General features: G+C 36.0%; 2 protein-coding genes across 7 annotated transcripts in view; one reads left to right on the top strand and one right to left on the bottom strand.

The window, feature by feature from the left end:
- The window catches only part of WWP1 (WW domain containing E3 ubiquitin protein ligase 1), a 122,277-nt gene extending 106,268 nt beyond the window's left edge, over positions 1–16,009 (top strand). For 3 of the 4 annotated variants that reach the window (XM_028500411.2, XM_007116438.4, XM_028500413.2), the window contains 4 exons: positions 2,544–2,648; positions 5,403–5,499; positions 5,921–5,993; positions 11,717–16,009. In XM_028500411.2, the coding sequence (XP_028356212.1) occupies positions 2,544–2,648; positions 5,403–5,499; positions 5,921–5,993; positions 11,717–11,816 (375 nt within the window). In that variant the 3' untranslated portion in view covers positions 11,817–16,009. Of the gene's footprint in view, positions 1–2,543; positions 2,649–5,402; positions 5,500–5,920; positions 5,994–11,175; positions 11,458–11,716 lie in introns of those variants that run through there. The other variant, XM_028500410.2, reaches the window with a different exon arrangement.
- Positions 16,010–18,333: 2,324 nt separating this feature from the next.
- RMDN1 (regulator of microtubule dynamics 1) overlaps positions 18,334–25,665 on the bottom strand; it is a 43,503-nt gene continuing 36,171 nt past the window's right edge. For 2 of the 3 annotated variants that reach the window (XM_028500415.2, XM_024127124.2), the window contains exons 6-10: positions 23,889–23,944; positions 22,881–22,968; positions 21,411–21,441; positions 18,897–19,030; positions 18,334–18,458 (exon numbers count right to left, since the gene is read on the bottom strand). In XM_028500415.2, coding sequence (XP_028356216.1) covers positions 18,408–18,458; positions 18,897–19,030; positions 21,411–21,441; positions 22,881–22,968; positions 23,889–23,944 — 360 coding nt within the window. In that variant the 3' untranslated portion in view covers positions 18,334–18,407. The remainder of the gene's footprint in view (positions 18,459–18,896; positions 19,031–21,410; positions 21,442–22,880; positions 22,969–23,888; positions 23,945–25,665) is intronic. The other variant, XM_028500416.2, reaches the window with a different exon arrangement.

The raw sequence follows: 25,665 nt of genomic DNA, 5'->3' as shown, positions 1-25,665 counted from the left end.
GCAGAGCGACTGGGCCCGTGAGCCATGGCCGCTGAGCCTGCGCGCCCAGAGCCTGTGCTCCGCAACAGGAGAGGCCCCAACGGTGAGAGGCCCGCATACCGCAAAAAAAAAAAAAAAAAAAAAAAAAAAAGTAATATAGTTTGATGGAGAAAGAGGAAGTCTTTTAAACAAGTGATGCTGGATCAATTTGATATTCATATGGAAGGAAATTAATCTTAACCCCTACTTCCGCTCATAAACAAAGATTAATTTAAAATAAATCATAAACATAAATATGAAAGCTAAAAAGAAAACATAGAAAAATCTTAGTATAGACAGAAGTGTCTTAGGAAGAACACAGTAAAGCAGTAGACCACACACACCCACCAAAGATGTTAGACTTCATCAAAACTAAAAACTTCCTGTCAAAAGACGCTGTTAAGTAAATGAAAAGGCAACCTACACACTGAGAGAAACTCTTGAGACAAAGGTCTTGTATCCAGAATATATTAAAAACTTGTAACTCAGTAAAAAGACAGTTTTTAAAAAGTGAGTAAAGACTCACTTTACAAAAGAAGCTATATACTTTTTTTCTTCTTCTTCTTTTTTTTTTGGTGGTACGCGGCCCTCTCACTGCTGTGGCCTCTCCCGCTGCGGAGCACAGGCTCCGGACGCGCAGGCTCAGCGGCCATGGCTCACGGGCCCAGCCGCTGCGTGGCACGTGGGATCCTCCCAGACCGGGGCACGAACCCGTGTCCCCTGCATCGGCAGGCGGACTCTCAACCACTGCGCCACCAGGGAAGCCCTTTTTTTTCTTTTTTAAAATAAATTTATTTATTTTTGGCTGTGTTGGGTCTTCGTTGCTGCGTGCGGGCTTTCTCTAGTTGCGGCGAGCGGGGGCTACTCTTCGTTGCAGTGCGCAGGCTTCTCATTGCAGTGGTTTCTCTTGTTGTGGAGCACGGGCTGTAGGCGCGCGGGCTTCAGTAGTTGTGGCTCGCAGGCTCTAGAGCGCAGGCTCAGTAGTTGTGATGCACGGGTTTAGGTGCTCCGCGGCACGTGGGATCTTCCCAGACCAGAGCTCGAACCCATGTCCCCTGCATTGGCAGGTGGATTCTTAACCACTGCACCACCAGGGTAGCCCAAGAAGCTATACTGATGGTACGTAAACATTCGATGCTCACTAGTCATTGGGGAATTGCAAATTCAAACTAAATGAATTACCACTTTGGGATACTGTTGGTAGTTTCTTACAGTGTTAAACATACATCAGCCTTAATGCCCTAGCAGTTCCACTAGTAGGTGTTTACTCATGTGGAAATGAAGTATATTTTCACACAAAGACATTTCCATAAGTGTTCGTCACAACTTTATTCATCAAAATCAAAAATTTGAAGCAACCTAAATGTCCATCAACAAGGGAATGGATAAATAAATTGTTGTATATTTATATAATGAAATATCACTCAGCAATATGAAAGAAGTACTGGTACCCACAGCAACGTGGATGAATCTCATAAACATTGTGCTAAGCGGGAAAAGAAAACAGAAAAGAGAGGGGATATGTGTAGTATTGTCTCATATTCTCAAAAATCTAGTCTATGGTGAAATCGTTGATCACCTAGAGCCAAAGATAAGGATGGTGGTTTTAACTGCGACAAGGGACACAATGGAAATATTCAACCTCTTGATTATGGTAGTGGTTACACAGGTGTATACATCTGTCAAAGCATCTAACTCTGTACTTAAAATATGCACTTTTTTTTTTTTTTTTTTTTTTTTTTTTTTTTTTTTTTGTGGTACGCGGGCCTCCCTCTGTTGTGGCCTCTCCCGTTGCGGAGCACAGGCTCCGGATGCGCAGGCTCAGCAGCCATGGCTCACGGGCCCAGCCGCTCCGCGGCATGTGGGATCCTCCCAGACCGGGGCGCGAACCCAGTTCCCCTGCATCGGCAGGCGGACGCGCAACCACTGCGCCACCAGGGAAGCCCAATGCACATTTTATTGTATGTAAATTGTAGATCATAGTTGACTTATGAGAAATAAATTAAGTATTATACTTTTTATTTTATTATGCCAAAAATAGTTTTCATCCCATATATAATAAACTGGAGTTATTTGAAAATTTCACGTGTGTAGAATATTTTATTCCCAAAGCCTGGATAGATGAATAACAAGAGGTTAGTATATTTTTAATTTTAAATATATACGGTAGCTTAGATTTTTAAAAAAGAACTAGAAATTTATTTGTAATTTGTATATCTAATTTGGGATATATTTATAGTAAAAGATTGTTTTGGCACACAGCTGATGTTTTTCTTGATGAATAGTTACTTTAAATGTTTTCAATTTAAGTTCAGTAAACTTGGGTAAGATAAAGTACCATAGACTTCTGCATGTTAAATTGCCACGAATTTTGTTGGATTTGCTTACTGTGACCTTTATTTGATGTACACATAGCTGTTTACATAATTATGCATGTGCATGGCTGGGCATTAGCAGATTTCAGTCATATGGTTACTCTCTTCACTAAATCTTTACTGTGACCTGATACTGTGCTCCTTTCCCAGGTCATGTTGTGTGGCATGCAGGAGGTTGACTTAGCAGATTGGCAGAGAAACACCGTGTATCGACATTATACCAGAAACAGCAAGCAAATCATCTGGTTTTGGCAGGTATTTACTTTTATCTTTTTGAATCAAAGTACTCAAAGAAAATGTTTTCTAATGAAACAGGGGTTTGAAAACAGTTCACTTTTAAAGTTGAGACTGCTTTTAGACATGGTATTTAGTCTTTGAATTTTAAGTCAGAAGAAGTCAGAAGTGGATAGTGTGAATACTTGTTAAAGGATTTTCCATTGCTTATTTCCTAAATGAAAGAATAAATGACTATCTTCTTTAAATAATAGTTTAATGGTAATAGTTGTAGGTATAACATTTTTTTCTAGTAGTATGAAAGTATTCTATAAATTCCACTTAATTCTAGAAGTAAATGAGGAAGTATGTTTTTAATGAGAAAGTCAGTGCAGATACTTAATTCCTCTAAAGGTGATAATGTGTCAGGGAGTTAGAACAATCTAGAGGATAATGTCCAGGAATGACTCTTCTTTCCTCTCTCCCTCTCTCCCTCTCTCTCTCACTCTCCCTCTCTCTCTCCCTCTCCTTCCTTTTGTTTGTGTTTGTGTGTTGTTTGAAATTTAAAATCTCTAGGCCAGGGATGTTATCCACATAAATTTACTAATTGAGACTCATTTGAGCAACTTAGTAACTGAACATCTGGTGTACTTGTGCTTAACTGTTTCAGTCAGGTGAAAAGCCTGGGTTTTTGTTTTTTTTTTTTTTTTTTGGTATGCGGGCCTCTCACTGTTGTGGCCTCTCCCATTGCGTGCGGAGCACAGGCTCCGGACGCGCAGGCTCAGCGGCCATGGCTCACGGGCCCAGCCGCTCCGCGGCATGTGGGATCCTCCCGGACCGGGGCACGAACCCGTGTCCCCTGCATCGGCAGGCGGACTCTCAACCACTGCGCCACCAGGGAAGCCCAAGCCTGGGTTTTTCTCTTACTATAGAAAGATTTTCCAAAGGTTGCATCTTTTCATAAGGATATGTCATATGTTTATTGCTCCATACTTTAAAGAAGTGTGGACACGTCTAGAAATTTATCCTATGGATACACTTCACATATGCAAAATGGCTCATACCAGAGTATTTATTGCTACATTATTGGTACACTAATGAAGACTTGAGACACCTAAATGTCCATCGGGGGAACAGTAAATAAATTGTAATATATCCATTATGTAATTCTGTACCTTGTCATCATTCTTTTTCTTAATGAAAATTAACAAAAATATTGGAGGATAATATTTTTTAATACAATATTAAGGGAAAAAAGGTGTGTATATTATGTGGTTAAAAGGAAAATATATATTCTGTGTAGACAAAGTGCCTGCTAGTGTATGAATACAGCATCTGTAAAGGTAGAGGGCACGTGAGCAGCAGTTGCAGAGGAGGGCTGACATTGAGGCAGAGGTGCACGTGTGGGCTGCTCTTCCTGCTGTGCCTTTCTACTGCCTTTGAGTTCCACACTATGTGCATGTATTATCTATTGTAAAAAAAATAAATAAATAAACAAAAAGTTAAGAATAACTCTATTTCCAAGCCTAAAACATCAGAATTGCATCACATACAGAATGTGTGCAGGTATCTGTTATCTTCCCTTTTAGGCTCATTACCAGCTTCCTTACTCCTTTTGTTCCCTGACTTTCCCTTTGGACTTTGTATTTATATACCCGAGGAGCTTAAGCCTTGGGTTTTGTAAATCCAAATGAATAGTTGTGTTTTCTGAATTGGGTTTGTTTCGGGGACAGTGGTGAGGTTTATGCCAGACCTGGTAATAAGCTGAATTTCTTTGTCTTGATGAAATATGTTGCCTCAGCACAATTCCGTGCAGAAACATTTTTGGTCATAAGTAGCACAACATTTTGCCCTATTGTCAGCTAAAGTTTAGTCCCTGTTTTTAAGATACATTTCTACTCTCAGACTGTTCCCCAAGTTCCTTGCCTTCTGTTGTAAGATACTCAGACCAATTCAGATCAGTATTTCACATTACCCATTTATGTCCACTTTGAAAAGAGATAGTCTGTGAACTAGATATATTTTTAGAAGAATGCATACTTTAGGTTTTCAAGTATGAAGAAGAGAGTTGGGAAAATGGTGTTTAGTGGGAGAAAATACCACAAACTATTGAAAGTGGCAGTTGGGAAGTATTTGTTCATCTTTGGTAGCTTACAGCGGAGAAGGGTAGTTGGCTCGGGTCAGGATAACAGTGGTTTAGAGCTCAACCAGACCTGAGTTCAAATGTTAGTTCTGCTACTTATTAGCAGTTTGAGAAGGACAAATTACTTCACCTCTCCAGGCCTCCATTTTCTTATATGTATAGTGCGGATGCTAATGATAGTAGCTATCTCATAATATTGTTGTAAGGGCCAAATACACAAAAAGCATATGGCACAGCACATGGCAGGAGCCCTCAACAGGTGATAGCTGTAATAGTGTAGCCCAGCCACAACATCTGCCCTGGTCAGTGGTCTGACCGTGGACAAATGACAACCTTCCTAGGCCTCCATTTCCTCTCTGTAAGATGGATATAATAATAACAATAGTGGCCAACCTATGGTATGATTGTGAGGATTAACTGAAGTAAGATTGATAGTGTACTGAGCATAGTGCCTAGCCTGAATAAATGATGAATGCTGCAGCCACTTACCACATATATTTTAAAACTAGTTTGTGTTAAATTTCTTCTTCTTCAAGTTAAATTCTTAAGTTTCCAGAAGAAATTTAAGAATAATTTAAGGCTCTACTATTTTCACTATTGAAGATAATCTAGTATTTATTTTATATTAAAGTAAATTTGATTTTGTCACACAGTTTGTGAAAGAGACAGACAATGAAGTAAGAATGCGACTACTGCAGTTTGTCACTGGAACCTGCCGTTTACCTCTAGGAGGATTTGCTGAGCTCATGGGTAAATGCAGTTTCTCTGTAGATAATTTTGGGATAATAATGGCGTTTAGACATACAACAGACTTGAACCTAAGGATTATTCTTCTGTGCTTTATGTAGGGCATCTACCAGAAGAAAGACAAATTAAGGGTTAATATCGAATACGCTTGTAAGACAAAAATGAAAGTCTGCTCACAAAGCCTGGTTGGCCATTGCTTTGTGAAGGGAGCAAGATTCTGTAGAAATACTTACCTTTCCACTCTGTAATTCTTATTGCTGGATCTTTGCAGTAATAAGAAGCTTCTCTAGGCAGAAGTAACTTACATTGTAGTTTATTCCGTATCATTCAGGTTGACTATGTGACATGTTCTATTATTTGACTAGTTATCAAAACCAAAAAGTTTAAAGGACCAGATAAATTTTGCCTTATTTTCCTGATTTAGGAAGTAATGGGCCTCAAAAATTTTGCATCGAAAAAGTCGGCAAAGATACCTGGTTACCAAGAAGCCACACATGGTAAGTTCAAGAATCTTAAATAGGAAGGTGAAAGCCAGAGTCTTTTTTTTTTTTTTTTTTTTATGTAAGACCCAGTATAATTTCTTATTCATTAAAGTAGTCAGAATTTCAATTTTGAGAACAGGCTGATTAATATAGTATTCTATAACTAAGCACATTAGAATGATTGGTTAATATAAATACTTGAGAAATGTATCCATTGATTCAACAAATATTTAGCATACCCGCTATGTATAGAATGAGATTGAAGTGCTCTCTGCCTTTTATGAAGTTTGTGCTCCCTTGGGGATGGGGACACAAAAGACAAACAGGTAAACAACTCTTTGCAAATGCTAGGAGTCCTTCAAAGGAAACCAAGAGAACAACTAGAGGGGAACCTCCTTTGGATTGGGTGGTCAAGGAGGTTTCTTGGAAACAGTGATGTTTAAGTTGAGTTTGATAAATAGCATGCTGTGGGAAGAAACAGGGGAAGTGCACTCTTTGTACAGGGTCATTTTTTCAAGGAAATAAAAGATGACGTGGTGTGAATGGAACTTAATGAATCAGGGGAGGGGATAAAAGAATTTGGAAATGTAGGCAGGGGCTAAATTATGTAGAGCCTTATCGGCTATTATAAGGAATTTGTTTCCAAGAACAAGTAGAAGCCTTTGAAGAGTTCTAAATAGCAGATAATGAGATCCAAGAAAAATCAGTCCGGCAACAGAGGAGAGAGGGAATTGGATGAGTGAGTGCGGGGAGATTAGTTATAGAACTCTTATATTCATCCAGGCAAAAGATGGTGATGGCTTAAATGTACATGGTTCTTTCAGGAGATCAAAACTATTTTCACACTAAGTCATTTTTGCCTTTTTATTGTTTTGACATTTGCACTTGTGGTACCAAAGTAATGGTGGGTCAACTGCTGTTGACTTAGCACAAGTCAAGGCAGTGGCACAAGACTGCTATCTCTGCATTTTTCAACACCACACATTTGAAGTTTAAAGCAAAAAAAAAAGCCAGGCCTATTGAAGGTTGTTCTTTATGAAGTATTAAAAACTATTAACTTTATTAAATCTCGTTGCTTGAAGTATGTATGTAGCTTTTTTAACATTCTGTATGACAAAATGGGAAGTCTGCATAGAGCACTTTGGTGGTTGTCTTGAGGGGAAGCTCTTAGGCAGTTGTTGAGTTGTAAGCTGAACAGCTTGCTTTCTTTTTGTTTATTCAGACTTTTTTCCTTGAAAATTAATGAAGTAAAACTTGTCACCTTAAGGAAAACAACTAACAGCTTTTGTTGGTGATGATAAAATTGAGGTTTCACGCAAAAATCAGAATTTTGGAAAACTTGTATATACCACCTTGAGCTTGACAGCTTCCCAAGACTTTTTTTAATATTTGAAAATTCTTTATAACTTGGTGAACCAGTATTTCCAAATGACTGATGCATGATGTTACAAACTCATGCATGGGTAAAACATGCATTCAAAGTGTAAAATAAACCAATGGATTTCATATAACAGAGTACAAAAAGTTCTTTGATACGATTTCAAAACCCATATTATGCATAACCTTGTCAAATTTAGTATATCATCAAAGAATAATATCCACAATTATCTGAAAAAAATGACGAGTACATCTCTGTTTTCTAACTGCATATCTGTATGGGGACAGTTTTCATATGCTTAATCTAAAACAATATAGTCCCACAGAATAAATGCTCACATAGGTATCAGAATCCAGATGTCTTCTATTAAGCCAGATATTAAAATGATTTGCAAAAATATGAAACAAGGTCACTCTTTTCACTACTTTTTTGAAAACAGTCTTTTTTTTTTCATAAAAATTTTACGTTTATTTCAAAGTAAATTACTTTTAAAATTTGCTTTAACTTATAATATGGTAAATATCAACAGCTATAATTCACATAAACAAAAGCTCTTTGGGTTTCTCAGTATTTTTAGATGTGAAAAGGGATCCTGTGACCGAAAACATTTGAGAACACCAGGTTAGATTAAATTGGTGAATCCAATAGAGGAGAGATTGTTGAGGCAGGGACAGAGAGTTCATAACCAAAGAAGATAATTCTTTAAGAAAGATGAAAAGAATTGGGATTTTGAGTGTGAGTTAAGGAATTCGCCTTTTGTAAAAACAAGAACATTTCCTTTGTTGTAACAGAAGAGGAAGAAAAGTTGGATGTAAACTACAGATAGATTTTAGATTTTGTGAAAGAATAATAGTTAATCCATTGTTGGTTTGTTTTCTCAGAGTATAAGGTTGAGGTCCTGGCTAACAGTGAAGGAAGGAAAGACTTGAGGAGAAAGAAAGGGAGAGCTGTCAGAGTAGAAATATAGCTGAGAATGCTGGACAACATTAGATTGCCCACTTGGATCTACTAGTTCATCTTAAAGTGACACTAATCTACCTAAGTTGTCAGATTTTCCCCGCAGTAATTTTCAACTGTTAAGGTACAAGGAATGAGAAAGTAGAAGGTTGAATTCATTCAGGGTTTGAGTTTGAGTAAGTTCAAAAAGGAGAGAGAGAGGGTTTTAAAATATTTGCAAGGTAGTGATTTTAATGATGGACCATGACCTCTAAAGTAATTATAATGATGGGCTGCGGCTTAAGTAAAAAGTGAAGATAGGAAGAGTCTGAGGACAAGATAGGATGGTGAGAAAGTAATGGATTTATAGGTTGGCATTTTAATTGCAATAAGTTGGGAAAGACAGATAATCAGAGAATAGTGTTTTAATTAGTAATTTCCTTTACTGGTGATGACAAGGTTCAAGGTATGATACTGAAGTAGAGGAACAGGTCACTGAGGAAGGGCAAGAATTGAGAGGCTGTGGCATTGCATGTCACCCGTGTGAATGAGAGGACTATGAAGAAGGTGCCAGAGCTTCCAGTGAGTGAAGGAACATGGTCAACAGGTGATAGCAAAAAGTGCAGAAAGAAGGTTGCATAGCCAGACTGTGTTTGCCTCAGAGGAGGAAAGTTTGTTGACTGGCTGCAGAGGAAATAGAATATTTCATACTAGCTGGATTTCAGTTAAGGCAAGAGAGGAGTTGTTAAGACTATGGAAGCCTGCAAATCATAAAATGTAAGTCCAAAAGAATGGATTGGAAAGGTCTGGGATGGAGGACACAGGTGAAGATTTAATTCAGATCAGGGGAAATACGGTCCATCAGTATTGGGATGAGAATTTAGATGAAAACAGATGATCCAGAAAGACTTGAGTTTTCGGTAGTGACCGAGGTAAGCAGTGCCATAATCTATGGTGGAAGCAGTCTTGATTATTCTCAGATTGGGTCCTACTGCTTTCATCCCCAGTGCTTTGCTTAGTGAAGTGGCAGCTTTCAGGGCAGGGGTGCCGCAGGCCTATATACAGTGTATAGCAAGCCAATAGCGTACTGTTCCCTTAGAGTCCATGAGAAAAGTATTGATGTCTTCCCTTTTTATATATAAGAAAATAGAAGTAGCAAACTTTACTCAAAGCTGAAACTAAAATAAAAGCTAAAATAAAACTTAAAATAGTATTCTGATATTCACATAGTAAGTACTCAATAAAAGATGAATAGATGTTAGTATGTCTTTGTCCTTTTGTAAGCCAGCACAAAACATAGTGGCTGATGTCTTAAAACAGAACCCTGTTTTGGATGTTTTAAGGTAATACATTTTCTTATGTGGTTCAACTCAACATTTACAAAATGTCTGCTGTATACAGAATGGATCTGTGTTAGGAGAGTAGAGATGACTCTGCCCTTGTGCCTTTTGGAATCTAATGGAAAAAACCAGTCAGTCATAATACAGAGTAAAGTAAATGCTAAAACAGAAATAAAAAGAGCTTATGGATTACAAATGCCAACTCTCTACATATATTCACCTTCCATATTATATACATGGATAAACATGACCATAATTTGTGTATAATGTTTTAATTTTCACCAAATCCAAGAATTTACAGCATTTGCTAGGTCCTCACATGTGAAAAATAAAATTTTTACTTCGTCCTTTTGGAAAAAAAAAGAAAAGAAAAGAGCTTATCGACAGGGGAATTATTAAGTCTGTATAACATGTTCAAGGAGAATTCTTGGAGGAGGTTGTAGCATTTGGACTGATTCTTAATAATATTTTCACAGGCAGAAAAGGGTATTCCAGAACATAGGAGAGCCATAAGAGCATGGTCATAGAAAAGAAAAGTGTGTGGTATGCTTGGAGAACATTAAATAAGTTGATAGGGGCTATGCCAAACAGCATAGGCTTCCTTGCCCACTTCCCCATCCATAGTCATTAGAAGCAGCAGAGGTTTTTTAAACCATCATGTCTTTTTAAGAAAGTACCCCTGGCAATGATATAAGGCTAGATAGGTTGTGAAGAAGTTAAAAAAAAAAAAAGGGATGCAAGATCAGTAGGCAGGAAATACTGATGGTCTATATAAAAGATGATGGGGAAGTATATATAGGAGAATATAGTAACAATAGAAATGATCAGGAGGGAAAAGATGGGGGAGATTTGGTAAATAGAATGACAATTTGACAGAGGCAGGTGACTGGTTAGTATAGGGCTCTATTGAAAAATTTTTTCCTGACCTTAGCTCAGTATCAGACTGTACCTTGAGGCATAGTTTAAAGGTGGGGGTGGGGAGGGGGCACACGATGGGAAGATATATAGTCCTCTTAATTGTTACTGTTAAATTAACTTTTCAAACAGAATAACATGGTCTGAGAAGAATACCATTTTAATTGGCTGCCTTGTTTCAGAAGGCTCTTTCTTGATTGACAGGTTTCCTGACTCTTACAAGGGCAGATAACTGGTAGGAGTAGTAGAAGGGAACTGGATAATCTATAGAAACCTTCAACATGAGAAAATGAAAGTACAGAAAGGTTTTGACTTCTCAGAGCTATTTCACTAGACACTAATAGTGGGGACCAAAACCCCAAATCCAAAACTCCTGAATCTTAACCCAGCTACTCAGTGCTGTATCTTAAAAAATTAAATGTTATTTCACACCTTTGTAAATTGTAAAACAATACATTGATGTTTAAGCATTTTCAGTATTTTCTATATTTCATCAGTTAATCCCAGCAGGGAATTCTTTGAGTCTAGCAAGACTGTAAGCATATTATTTTAGAAACGGTTATACATATGATGAGATTATTTGAAAAGACAAAAATATATATTTGGTTATTGACTGTCTCCACCCTAGAATGTAAGTTCAACGAGGACAAGGACTTTACTTTTTCATCATTGTATCACCAGCTCCTGGAAAAATACCTGATATATTAAAGATTCTCAGTAAATAACTGATGAATGAATTGGTGGGTGAGTGAATGAAAGAAATGGACTCTTTAACCCAAAAGAAGTTAGGGGGACTCGTGACACAATGTAACAATAATAGTATAGAAAAGAGCAAAATTCGTGCTTTTTAAAAAAAAATTCCAGCAGTTTTATCCATACTGCTACAATTATTATTTGTAATTCTAGCTTTCTCTGGGAAACGTTAAAATACTTTTGTGACTAGGTCTTAAATTTGAATTGACTGCTGTAAGAAAATTTGTATATTTAATATTATATTTGTTAAGTAATAATACAGTAGTAAATTGTGTGTTAGAATACTTCTGGCAAAATTTTTACATTCTTCCTCTATGTAGGTTTTCAAATGTGCTTTAAAAAAATACTGTATTAGAAGTCTTTTCAGAGTTTGTTTTATTGAAAACACATCTGATTTTGTTTTTGTTTTTGTTCAGTTTTAATCGCTTGGACCTACCACCATATAAGAGTTATGAACAACTAAAGGAAAAACTTCTTTTTGCAATAGAAGAGACAGAGGGATTTGGACAAGAATGAATGTGGCTTCTTGTCTTGGAGGAGCTCTTGCATTTAAATACCCCAGCCAAGAAAAGTTGCACAGATAGTGTATATAAGCTGTTCATTCTGTACAGTGAATTTTCTGAACCTCTCAAAGTATAAATGTTTTCCGTTCTTCCACAGAAATATGCAAAACAGTTCATCCTTTTCTACTTTATTTATTGTTCCCTTGACTGACTGACTAGGAAAAAAATCATCCTTAAATTTTGAAGTTGAAGCAAGCAAGAGACTTTATTAAAAATAAGTATATATCTATATAACATATATGATAGTGGCTCTAGTTTTATAGAGCTCAGAGTGTATTAAACATGACAGCCGTTCATTCAAAAATAATCTGGATTTGCTTTACCTTGTTTCTGTTATCCAGGGGAAGAAGTACAAATTACTCCATGTTTTTTTCCCTTTGTAACACCTCTTGAGGGTGTTTTGTTGCATGGCTGTTCAGGAAGGTATTAAGGGCTTAGGCCAAAATCTTACTTTGAATATGTTAAAACATGCTGCTGGCTTTTCTTAAGATGGGTGCTTGAACCTGTCAGTTTGTTTTAAATAAATACAGTAGTTGAAAATTTTCCCTTTGCTACATCTCTAATATAGTCAAAGTCATGAATGAAACAGTAACTTACATGAAAGTCATATACTAGATCTACTACCATTTAGTTTATTCTAGAAATTGGAGAGAATTCACTGCGTAGCATAGAGGTTTGTTTACATGTTACTTTGGGATGCTAGGTATTTGTGGAATTAAAAAGAATCAGGCACTTCTGTACTTTAGTTTTAAAATATGTGATGTTCTTTAAATTCATAATAAATTGATGCAATTTGATACTTAGGAACATATAAAAAGGTAATGTGAACTTTTCTGCTTTTGTTTGTGTTCAAAGTTTTGGTTTTATAAAACCAGATGGATTGAAGACTTACATAAGCATTTGAAAACTCAAATAAGTCTACTGATTTTCTATTACTGTTTGCATATCTTCATTCCTCTTAAATTCAAGAAAATTCCATGTATCTGAATAAGCTTATAAAAAATATTTTGGTCTTCCCCCCCTTTTTACATAGATTATTATTTTTGTCCCAATGACAGTTTTTGTTTTTCATTATCAAGGACATTTACTGAACTACAAAAATGTATAACAAATTAAAATCTGATGTGAATATTAATGCTGCTTTAGCAAGCTGGGCTTCCCTATTAATATAAAAATTTAAATTTCCACTTGTATCATTATTTCAGTATGTACTGTAAATTTCATTAACTTAAAATTTTTTTTTTTTACAACCATGGAACTGACGTCTTAGAATGCTACCTGTAACATATTTCACTACTAAGTACATACAGAAGATACTAGTATACAGTTTAACTTCCCTAAACAGTTTTTGTTTTGCCAAAATTTTATTTTTCTACATATTAATTTAGATGGTCTTCTGCATTTTTATTCAGAATCCATAGTAAAGATGAAATAAAGTCCGTGATCCACTTGGTTGAATAGACTCTTTTCCCAAATCCTATTAATGTTCTAGTTATTTTCATGCCTAAAGAATAAAAAACAAACAAAAAACAAGAAAACAAATGTACAGAACAGACTATGCAATAGAGTGACCAGTCTTCAAAAGGGCTGCTTAAATTATACCATGAAAGTACCACTGCTGATGAAGTTTGCTCACAGAAGTTACTGTCATTCAGTAGAAGCATGAGAGAACATCATGTAGCAGATTGGAATGAAGACAGGAAGCTTTCAGGGTGCCCATCCCCCCTTCTCACTTCAGGTAAGAAATTACCATACAACAGATGAGGCTACACAGAGCCTACAGAGAGACCAAACCAGCTTTCCGGAGAAGGCTGGTTTGGAGAACTCATCAGGTCCTTCTATCTTTCATATTAATTATAGAAATCCAGACCTATAGGCAGGGTTTATTGTCTTGATAGACCTACTCAGTGGCAGTGAGAGAAACGTGAGACTTGTTTTTGCCCCCTCTTCCCATCCCTGTCCTGTGCTGGGCCGGGCATAGGGAAATGAGAAGTGCAGGGCTCGCTGCGACTGAACACAGACACTTCATGAGGAAATCAGCAAACGAGGGAGGCTCAGAAACAGGTGCATACCGTCATTCATTTCAGTGCCACTACCCACCACCACCACCGCTAAACAGCCCAGTCAGTGGGTCACAGGCACAACACAGTTTCAGCAATCAGATTAGTTGTCTTCCAGGAAAAGAAGCTCCAAGTGGTGTTTTTGTTTTTAGTACTTCCAGGGCAGTTAAAGCCAAAAGGGTTAACAAAACTCTTTGTCCTCCAGCCTTAGGTCAACCACCTAGCTTTTCCAGTTCTCAAAACTATAGGGGGGTATGGGCCAACAATGTCAGGCAATGCTGCTTCTGTTTAAAATGGCCCCTGACTGGTGTGTTGCATCTGGATTGGGAAAACTCCAGACACTTGATAGGAAACCATAGCTTTGGACTTACCAAAATGTGGAAACTTGTAACTGTATTTCCCTTTGAGATTCCTGAGCTGTCACCGGGGGAGATGATACTCCTGGGAGGGGCATGGATATGCTGCTACACAGACTGCTGCTGTAAGGTCATCTTTTGAATGTAAGGAGGCCTGACATTGACCTGTTGGGTGAGCTGTGGTTTCTGTCCTTCTGAGTAAATTGGGGCCAGATGAGGCCTACTGTGGGCTTTTTGAGTCTGAATATTTAGTTGAACCTAAGAAGATCCTCTAGCGGGCATTACGGAAGTCAAACAGAAATCTTCTCCGGTTGAAATAGGCAGATGAGACAATAAAGGTTCTCTTATAAAAAGTCCACTGAACTTAAAAGCCAAACTTGAAGCCTACTGGGGATTTGGTCTGTCTCTCAAGGGGAAAGCCCAGACCACATCAGAGGAGCCTTTACCTTAATGAGGTTCCTTTGTACCTAGTGTATACTCTTCAGTTACAAGACAGAAACATACAGGGCAGTGAAATGGGCCGGAACAGGACATTCGTTAAATAAACTTCATGGCCCTTTGCCAAAGTAGTCAACCCCTCCTATTTTTTCTTCCCAGTAATGCCCAGCCACAGTCCAAACAGGTTGTATAGTGAACACCACATGAACGCAACAAAAAAATAAAACGAAAAGGGGAAACCGCCCCCCACTCCAAAGCAATAAAGAGTAAAAGTCCAAAAGTGGCCTCTCCTGTGCTCACTTTGGCAGCATGTATACTGAAATTGGAACAAAAGCGGCATCTCCTAAATTCCAAATTTTCTCTCCCCAGTCTTGACCAAGGAGAACACAATCAGATGATAATAGCATTTTTAAATATTTACTGATACTCATGGTAAATACATGTTCTTTAATCCTCACAATTCCATTAGGTTATTTTTTGTTGTTTTCTCCTTGTAATTATGCTTATTTTAAAAAGTGAGTCTGAGAGAAGTCATTTTTACAAAGTCCACAGGTGGTCCACAGTCTATGATTAAACACTCAGACAGGAAAATTTCTGGTAACAGGGAGTTAATTGAGAGCTAGGATAACAGCCACATTCCAAATCAGATTTCTTCTCTCATTCTTAAAAGACGGAAGGAAACAGATGCATAAGAGGCAGTTATAATCACCCACAGCCCATGTCTGTAATATGTTTAGAAGACAGAATAGTACAAACTTCTGTTTACATATATGTGGAGAAATAGGCATCTCAAACTAGCAGTCAGCTCTGAAACACACAAGAACCAAGTCAAGTAGGGACTGCACAGGAAGGAGAATATAATGGGGTCTCAGGGTTCATTCCCGGAAGTAGTAGATCCCACCCTGAGTGGAGAAATGTGAAGAACCAGTGTGAGAACTAGTAAATCAGACTCCTGGGAACTCAAAAAGGTTGAGGAAGCACACATAATCAGAATCTTGGGAAAGTACCACATCTTGGAGAAGGCAGCTATTCCTTTGTAAAGAGAGAAGAAAGATAGATAGCAGCCCTATAAAAGACCCAGCAACCATACTTCTGGACGTTTATCCCACAGAGATGAAAATTTGTTGATATAGTTATATCAGCCTTAAGTTCATAGCAGCCAAAGACTGGAAACAGCTTTAATGGCCTAAGGCGGAGAGTTAAATAAACTGGTACACCCATACAATGAAATATAATCAATAATAAAAAGTAACTATTGACTGAATTTAGATGCTTCTCAAAAAGGAGTTATGCTGAATGAAAAAAGCCAACCCCAAAAGGTCACATTCTGTACGATCCATTTATATAATGTTCTTGAAATAACAAAATTATAGAGAACAGATTAGTGGTTGTCAGAACTAGGGATGATGGCAGGGAATGGGTTTGACTATAAAGGAATAGCACTAAGAATTTTTGTGATGGAACAGTTCTGTATCTTGATTGTGGCAGTTACAAAAACTTACACGTGACAAAACTGCACAGAACACACACACAAGTGAGATCACTTAAAAGTGGTAAAATCTGAATAAGGTCTGTGGACTGTATTAACGTTTCCTGGTTTTGATATTGTACCATAGTTATGTTACCACTGAGGGAAGGATACACAGGACCTCTCTGTGTACTATTTTTTGACAACTTCTTCTTATGAATCTAATTATTTCAAAGGAAAAAAAAATTTTTTTAAGCCCTATATAATATCAAAGAGCCTCCCCTCCATAAAAGGCTTTACTACTGAAAGACAGATACCTTATTTTACAAAAACTGTGTAGCATAGGATATTTATTACTGAACTAATCCAAACCCCTTACCTCCCATTTGATAACCTGGTGGTGCTGGTAACTCAGCACACACAAAAAGTCACACCTCCAAAAAATAACATTCAAAGTCACTCTAAAGTGAATACTGAAAATGAGGAAATTTCAGATGAAAATGCTCAACACAGAGAAAACAGTAAAATTCTTAAGCACAATATACTAGTATGAATTAAATATAAATAATAACTGCAGACATGAAAAAAATCCAAATTAGAAATTCAAAAATTCAAAACTGGACAAACAACATGAAGATGTGAAATGCCTGTTAACTGAAATCAATCAGGAAAAAAAAATGGAAGAAAAAGACAAAAACATCTCGGAAGTGAAGACAAACAGTATCTAAGGAAGAAAACAAAAAAATAAGGGACATGGAAGACAGAAATGAAAAAAGCCAAGAAAATGAAACTGAGAGGTAAAAGAAAAATCAGAGAAAATGATAAATATAAAAGGCAAAGAAGATCTAATATACACATACATAATTAACTTGAGTCCCTGAAAATAAGATGGAACAGTGTTTCTTTAAGTGCAGTCAGTAAGGCCATTCTGGAATGAGGGACAATCTATAAGACAACTGGACTGGCCCCTTCAAAAAGTCAATGCTGTGAGAAAAAAAAGATGGGGTTACTGTTCTAGCTTTAAAAAAACTAAGGGAGAAAATTAAATGCAACCTATGATCTTTATCTTTGAATCCTGGTTTTTAAAAGTGTAAGACATTTTGGGACATTTGAGGATATCTGAATATGGTTGGCTATTAGATGATGATAAAGAATTACTGTTAACATTCTAGTTGTGATATGGACTTTTGTATTTGTTTAGAAGGATGTCCTTATTCTGAGACAATGCTGAAGTATTTAGGGATGAAATATGTTGTCTGCGATTAATTTTAAAAGTTTAGAAATATATATAAATACGAATATATACACACATAAGTAAAATATAGCAAAAGATTAGCAGTGGCTGAACCAGAGATGGGTTTATGAGTCCAATACTTTCAGTTTTCCCTTCTCTTTGAAAATATACATGATAAACTGAAAGAGCACATAACCCACAACATTACCTGCGTTTTCCCTTTGAGAAAAATCCACCTACACATACACTCTCAGATTTCTATAAGTGGCATTCAAGATACGACTTTTTACAAAACTTACTTAAGATTTTTGTAGTGGTGGCACCCCCAGTATCACTGTCCTGCCTATTTAAAACATCTTAATTTCCATTTCCCCCTTGAGTTCTGTGTTCCTTTCACCCCATTATTAGGGAATAGAATTTGAGCTCGCCTAGTGACAAAATCAAACCACTTGTAAGAAAGACTACCTCACATTTTAAAAAAGAAACCACTCCATTTTCAGTCCTCTTATGACTTGAGTTCTTTCCTTATGCAAGTTGGCTCCAAGATACATCATTTAACTACTTTATACCAAGAACTCTCATCATCCTAACCTCCTAACATTCACTGTACCTTCTCTGCAAGATCTCAGCTTTGAGCCAATCCAACTAGAAAATGCACTCCCCCTAAGCCACCTCTTCCACAGAGCTTTCTTTTCTTGATCTCCCGTCCTGATGTGATCCAATTCATACCCTTTGTATTGCTGGTGTCTCAGGTGCACAATAATCTCAGCCTCTAAGCCATGGATATCTCTCTACCACTCTTGTAGCCATTATTTCTTTTGCCTTGTTATTTGTGAAGAAATCTAGAATTTTGTATATTTAATTTGTTAAATGGTCACAACATTAAAAGAACTGAGAAAACAGCCATAGAACAGTATGGTTAATGTATTTATTATCTTTATAATTTGATGAAAAGGCACTGCTTCTTAGATATTTCACTGAAAAATTCTCAGTTCTTGTCACTGAAACCTGTAAGCAACTGAGCAGCTTCTGTCTGTATCTAAAATGGAAGAATACATATTATAAATAAACAGTACAGCCCAGAGATCAACTTGTGAAACAAGTTTATAAAGTAGTTTCTAAGAATTTCCAAAAAACCAGGATAGCACATTGTAAGAATACAATTTCTTAGAGAACTCAGAGATAAGACTCTTAGAGAACTCGTCCACATTAGTACATGTCCCTTGCCTTTTATGTTTTAGAAATCTTTTTTGATCTGCTATATATATGTCAAACAGGAATAATTCTATATTGCAGCAAGTAATTCATACATGTTTGTTCATAGTAACTAAATATTTGCTATACACATTTGAAATAAACACTGTTATTTAACAATACGCATTTGGACAATTACATTTTTAAAGAAGTTCTTGATTCACCTTTACTTAATGTGCCTCAGTGGAAACCTATCTGCCTTAGTTTATTGGAGATGTTTTACCTGTTTATCCTCCTCTGTGTGCACTGGATAGTCCTTGGCTTTTGTTAGCCAGAAAGCAGCAAGCTTTTTGTTGTGTAGCTTCAAATATGTCTTTCCTAGAAGGAGCAAGTTTTTGCTGTAGAAGTTTGGGTCCACTGTACGTAAGAAAAACAATTTAAATTTATCTCATATGAAATAGTATTGCTCTTATTTTTAAAGGCTTAATTTTTTTCATCTAAATTCCAATAATATACTTGTGTGGTCAATAAATGATTAGGCTAATTAGAATTCTCTTTTGTTCAACTATTCATATCTCAAAAAATTTTATAATTACCATTTATTGAGTGTCTACTATGTGCCAGGCACTATATTACACACATTTCTCATTTTCACAGCAATTTTATAAAATTGGTACTCTATTTAATAGATGGAAAACAGGGTCCTGATAGAATATAAGCTCCAGAAGGACAAGGGTTTTCTTTTTATCATCTCTTTTGCTCCCTGCATCCTAAGTGCCTAGAACAGTGCCTAGAACTGTACTCAATATACATTTGCTGAATGAGTAAATGAAATCATGATGATATGTGTATATGTGTGTACACATACACATTGGGTCAACCTTTACTGAATGTGGGCTGTGTTTAAGCATAGATAAAGTCTCTGCTCTTTTGGAATTTATAATGAAAAGGAGAGACAAGCATGAGCACAACTAAATGTAATACAGGAATAAAAGGAATGCTTTGATAGGTGTACAAATTTTAGAGTGCTATGAGAAACCAAAGAAAAAGCAAGTAACTAAGAGGTTACACCTGGGCTAACTTGGAGGCTGAATAGAATTTTAGCAGGATTCTTGGCTGAAGCAAAAATGTGAACAAAAAGCCTATGAATGAAAGCATGGGACTGTCTCACTAACTTCATTAGTTCTTTACACACTTTCCTCCTATCAACCTGGGACCCTTCTATATTCAAAGCATAATTCTTGATGGATATAATTTATGATTAACTCCATTTGCCCCTTAACCCAAAATTGTTTTATTTCTTTAATTTGAACATATTTTTGAGATGCCATGTTGATGTGCTTAAAGTTTCCTTGGAGTTAAGTAAATTCATTCCTTCATTCATTCATCTACTTACTCATTCGGCAAATTTGCCAAACATTATGTGCTAAACAATGAGGATTCAATTGTGAGCAAGAAGACAGAGTCCCCATCTTCCCTGAATTTAGTTTTGGACATGTAAACAAATATTCATACTATGGAGTGATAAGGGCCATGATGGAGGAAGTAAAAGGTACTAAAAGCATAGGAGGAGCTTCTAAACCAGACATGGGCCATAATAAGGAAAGGGCCCCCCCTAGAGGAAGTGACCCTGAAGGTAAAACCTGGAGGATGACTGGAATTACCAAGGATTATTTTAGTTCCACAAGAGTATGACCATGTTTTTTCTCAACAACCCGAATCCTTAAGCCTCTAAGGCCCTATTTTAACTTTGCAATTACACTTCTAAATGTCTGAGGAAACTGCATTCCCAGATCATATCCATGATATGTAAAACTACCATCTTGAGAGGATATATCAATGGAAGGTAGTAACAGTAAATCAGAATTAATGTATTACAGATAGAGTTAAAATTCAGACAAAATTCTTTAGAAGAAATGTGTTTTAAAAAATGCTTTGCTATCATGAAAACATTTGAACAAGTCCATATGAGTAGGCTCTAAAATTTAATAAATTGTCTTTAATTTTCTTCTGATTAAGTTTTATAGAAATATATTTGCAATGGGTTTTTTTGGGGGTGGGGGGCTACTTGGTAACAAAGGCTTATGTCCCTTACTTCTCTAGTTTCTCCTATTAATATTAGGAAGGATAATCTTAGGATAGGCTGATGTTCTCTAGGCGGGCTATTTCTTCAAAGTAAGAGTGCAGGAAACTCTGTCACAAAAGACAGTATCTACAATAGAACAAAAACTGGCCTGTTTTAAAACCAGAGAGTTCTCATTTCAGCGCCATCTGAAATTTGCTGAGAGAGTCCATCTTAAAAAAGTATTTTTCTGTAACTATATGTAAGGTGATGGGTGTTAACTAAACTTGCTGTTGTGATCGTTTCGCAATGTATACAAATATCAAATCACTATGTTGCACACACGAAGCTAATACAATGTTATATGTCAATTATACTTCAGTTTAAAAAAAATAAAAACTTTAAATGAAAATAAATAAATGCCTCTGATTAGCTGTGTGATCTTAAATAAACAGTTAATCTGTCAAAGCCTCCTCTCAAAAAGGAAGGTTGAATTACATCAAATGAAGGACCATTCCAGAATTACAGCTCTAAATTCAGTAGCAGTCTACTTCTTACTCAGGTGATCTTTACTAAATAAGGACTTTAAAAATTATTTGATAATGTCTAGCTCAAAAAGAAGTTTATGAAGTATATCAGAACAAATAACTTATTTTTGTTTAAAAAATTCCTATTATCTGTGAAGCATTCATACAATTTTAAGTATATTAGTATGTGAAATAAAAAATTTGTTACCTTGCTCTGCCCTGTGAAAGTAGCCTAAGGCCTGTTAAAAAGACAAAAAACCCAAACATAATGAAAAGTATTAAAACAGAGTCAATTTTTAAAAAGCATTTTCTCAAAAGATCTATTCCTATATTAAACATAAGACATGAAGTAAATTAAAACATCTTAAAATAATGGTCCCAAATGTAAAATAGATAGCTAGTGGGAAGCAGCCACATAACACAGGGAGATCAGCTCGGTGCTTTGTGACCACCTAGAGGGGTGGGATAGGGAGGATGGGAGGGAGACACAAGAGGGAGGAGATATGGGAACATATGTATATGTGTAGCTGATTCACTTTGTTATAAAGCAGAAACTAACACACCATTGTAAAGCAGTTATACTCCAATAAAGATGCTAAAAAAATAATAATGGTCATTTCATCAACAGTGAGAGGTTAATATAGCAAAATTGACCATAACACTATTAAATCATCAGAATACAGATTACAGTTATGTGGACCATTTCTAGTAATGAGTGGTACTTAGAACTCGTACCAAACTGGCATCACATGCAGAGAGGAAAGAACATTATCATGTACAACTCAGATACCTTGACCTTTCTCTTCTTAAATCATAACAGGGACTACCAATAAAAACTAGATAAAATCAAAAGCTGAGTTTATTCAGTGATACATAAGTCGTGCCAATGAATTTTTTTAAGTCCTTTATTACTGAAATTCCTGTATAAAATTTTAAGGTCAGTCTGAAACTCCCTGCTGATAGTGTCTTTTTTTTTCTTAGAATGCACATTCTTTTTAATAACAAATATTTCCCAACTCTGTTCTAACTATACAACTAAATATTCTTTGCATCAAATTCTGCACTATAGCTTCACAGAAAACATTATGATACAAGTATTGGAACAACTTTTTCAACTGTCTGCTTCCTTACTCTGAAAATTTTGTGATGAGTAAACCCAAAATATTTGCCCAGAAATCCCTTTCAAATTCTGTTTTTAACAGGAGAAGCAAAAGGCCTTGGAAATATGAGAGACCATGAGCCTTTCAAACCTGCTGTGAAAAGAATGTTATAATTACTCTTCATTTATCAATACAAACACATGCTTTAATGTCCAGGTAAATGACTTATCTTACGGAATGTGTACCTAAAACATGCTAAGAGGGAAATGCTATATTTCTTGTTCTATTTTATGATTTTCATATGGTATAGATTTCAAGCAGAAAATGAAGGTAGATTTTAGCCATGGGTTATTTTAGTTGACAATACACCAGAATTATCAGCCACTCACCTAAAGCAGAAAAAAACCACTCACCAGTCACAGATAATAATTATTAAGCCTTTCTGATAAGATAGTTGCACTGGATCATTAGAAACGTGCTCAAGTCCCTCACTGATCAGAACTCCAGATGTGTGGACACTGTAGAGTGGCACAGCAGTTAAGAAATCAGTACTAACTTAACAAAGGACATCACACTACCTCCTCATAGGTGGAACTAGGAGGAGTTGCAAACAGCATTTTAGCAATTCTTCTTTGATACCAAGGCATTTCAGCAAATGTGTAACACCTATAGGGAAATAAAATGACACATACATTCAAATTAGTTCTTAAAGAGAACTAAGCATCTTAACAGATATAAAAGGAATCTTCTATTATATGTTTAAACAGTCTGTACTTTACATAATATCCAGAAACTATTTCATTCATGTTTGCTTGCTAGCATCTTAATTACTGACTGTCCCTCAATTGTCGTTAATTATCAGTAAATGTTTTCTTAGTTAAATGTGTGCTTTATCCTGAAGGATATTTACTTCTCTTTTAAAAGAGTTTGATATGGGACTTTGCACTGTTACCCCTCATAGAAGACAATAAATACTCAGCTCTGTAGACTTACACCCAAAGAAAACAGTGGCAAACCTGTCTCAAGAAAGACTCTCAAACCAGTAAGCATTTAACACATTGGTTTACGCTCATACCAGCAAAATAATGATGTGCTCTGAACAAAGCTTACATAAAAATGGAAAGATACTGAAAGTCAGATTATATTATACCTCAGATGAATCAGACTGTATTTGACACACCTTGAAGATACCAAGACCCTCTTAGGGCATTCTACTGTATTACTATAGTTAGATTAATCCAATTCCATTTAGTCTGGCAAATAAGGATAGTCTTTCCCAAAAAAAGGAATTTAAAGGTCTAATGCAAAGTTTCAATGCCTTTTTAGTCTTAGTACGTTTCTAAATGATCTGAATAACGATGTTTAACAAGATCACAATCAAATTTAGTATTTTCTAAATACTAAACACTAAATAACCAGTACAACTGCTAGTTAATATAATGGATCAAACACTCTTGACTGCCAAATAATATTTTTAAATATTTTACATTTTGTTTTATATACTACCAAACAAGATATGTATACATACTACAAAATAAGATCATACTAAATACCATTGAAATATTTATTTAAAGAAATTTTCTTACCAAATACCCATAAGGTGAATTGCAGTAGCATCTTTAGGGTTGAGTTCAATTGCTTTCTAACAAGAAATGAGAAAATGAATCGTATTTGTTTCCTAAACACCAATAAGTACTTTACTATGTTTGCTGAAGAAACCATGATTAAAAACAATTGCAACCCTACATTTCAATTTTTCTGATAATCAACACCAACTTTCTTCCTAATTATTTTTTAACACCTTTATTGGAGTGTAATTGCTTCACAGTGTTGTGTAAGTTTCTGTTGTATAACAAAGTGAATCAGCTATATGTATACAAATATCCCCCATCCCCTCCCTCTTGCATCCCTCCAAATTCTTTAATTAAATTTATTTCAGTACACTATCAATGCCTTATACTAAGGTTACTATTTTATAAGATTCAGAGGGACTTCCCTGGTGGTCCAGTGGTTAAGAATCTGCCTGCCAATGCAGGGGACACAGGTTCGATCCCTGGTCCAGGAAGATCCCACATGCCGCTGCAGCAACTAAGCCCATGTGCCACAACTACTAAGCCCATGCGCCACAACTACTGAGCCCACGCACCACAACTACTGAGCCCGTGTGCCTAGAGCCCATGCTCTGCAACAAGAGAAGCCACCGCAATGAGAAGCCCGTGCACTGCAACGAAGAGTAGCCCCCGTTCACCGCAACTAGAGAAAGCCCGTGTGCAACAACAAAGACCCAGCGCAGCCAAAAATAATAAAATAAATAAATAAAATTTTAAAAAAATTTTAAAAAGATTCAGAAAATGATAGGATTTATCAAGATGAAGAAAATATAAAATCTGTAAACAAATCTAATTTTGAAAACTAATAATCTGTAGCTCTCAATATTTCTTCTAGATTAAAGGAAAAATAAATAAAGTTCCTTTTTGGCAAATCCTATATGACTATTGAGTAAAAGTATTCTTTGTTAAAAGAACAAAATACAAAATAATTTTAGAAAGTCTCTTCCTATGTGCAAATTTTGTATAACTTCCCCATCTACACTTAACAAAGGAAAAATAAATACTACTTGTTCACAGAATTTATTAATTATGTATTATATAAAATATATTGATAAAGTCTCCCTAATTTCTATTTACTATGTGAAAGTCCTATGTGAACTAATGTAAAGCATAAACTACAGAATAACTTTAAAGAAATGACTCCTCCTTTTATCCATTATTTTGTTCAAAACCACTGAGGAAATCTCATAGATTAATGTTAATCCTAATAATGATAAAGAAAGTTTTAAAAAAATTAGGACTCCCTAGCTTATGCTTTTCTACAGACACATATTTTCACTTTCAGTTGATAATGTGTGAGATACACATTTTCAAATATCTGTACTGGTTACCAGAGTGGTTCTGAAGCCAGACCACCAAGGTTTAAATCACAGCTCAATGACTTCTTACTTTTTGACCTTGGCAAGTTCTATATTCTTTCCATGCCTGAGTTTGCTCTTGTATAGGATCAAGAAAGCAGTACACGTACCTTGTAGGGTTGTGGTGAAAATTAAATGAACAAGTAACAGGAGACGTGCTTAACACAGTAATATTTTCTATTATTATTATTATTATTTTTTTTTTTTTTACCTTTCATAAGTTTCAGACTCTTTATTACCACCACTGATCATAATGTTAGTAACGGGAGAGATAATAGCTAAAATAAGGCTAATCAAGTATGACTTGGCAGAAATCCTGTTATCAATAATACGGGTAAGAATCAGCACTGACCTAATTTTTACTTTTCTATAAATAGAGTGATATGATTTACATG

Source organism: Physeter macrocephalus, chromosome 15 (genome assembly GCF_002837175.3).
Source record: "Physeter macrocephalus isolate SW-GA chromosome 15, ASM283717v5, whole genome shotgun sequence".
NCBI lineage: Eukaryota > Metazoa > Chordata > Mammalia > Artiodactyla > Physeteridae > Physeter > Physeter macrocephalus.
Note: the sequence above shows the minus strand (reverse complement) of the source record. Positions and strands in the feature narration are given on the sequence as shown.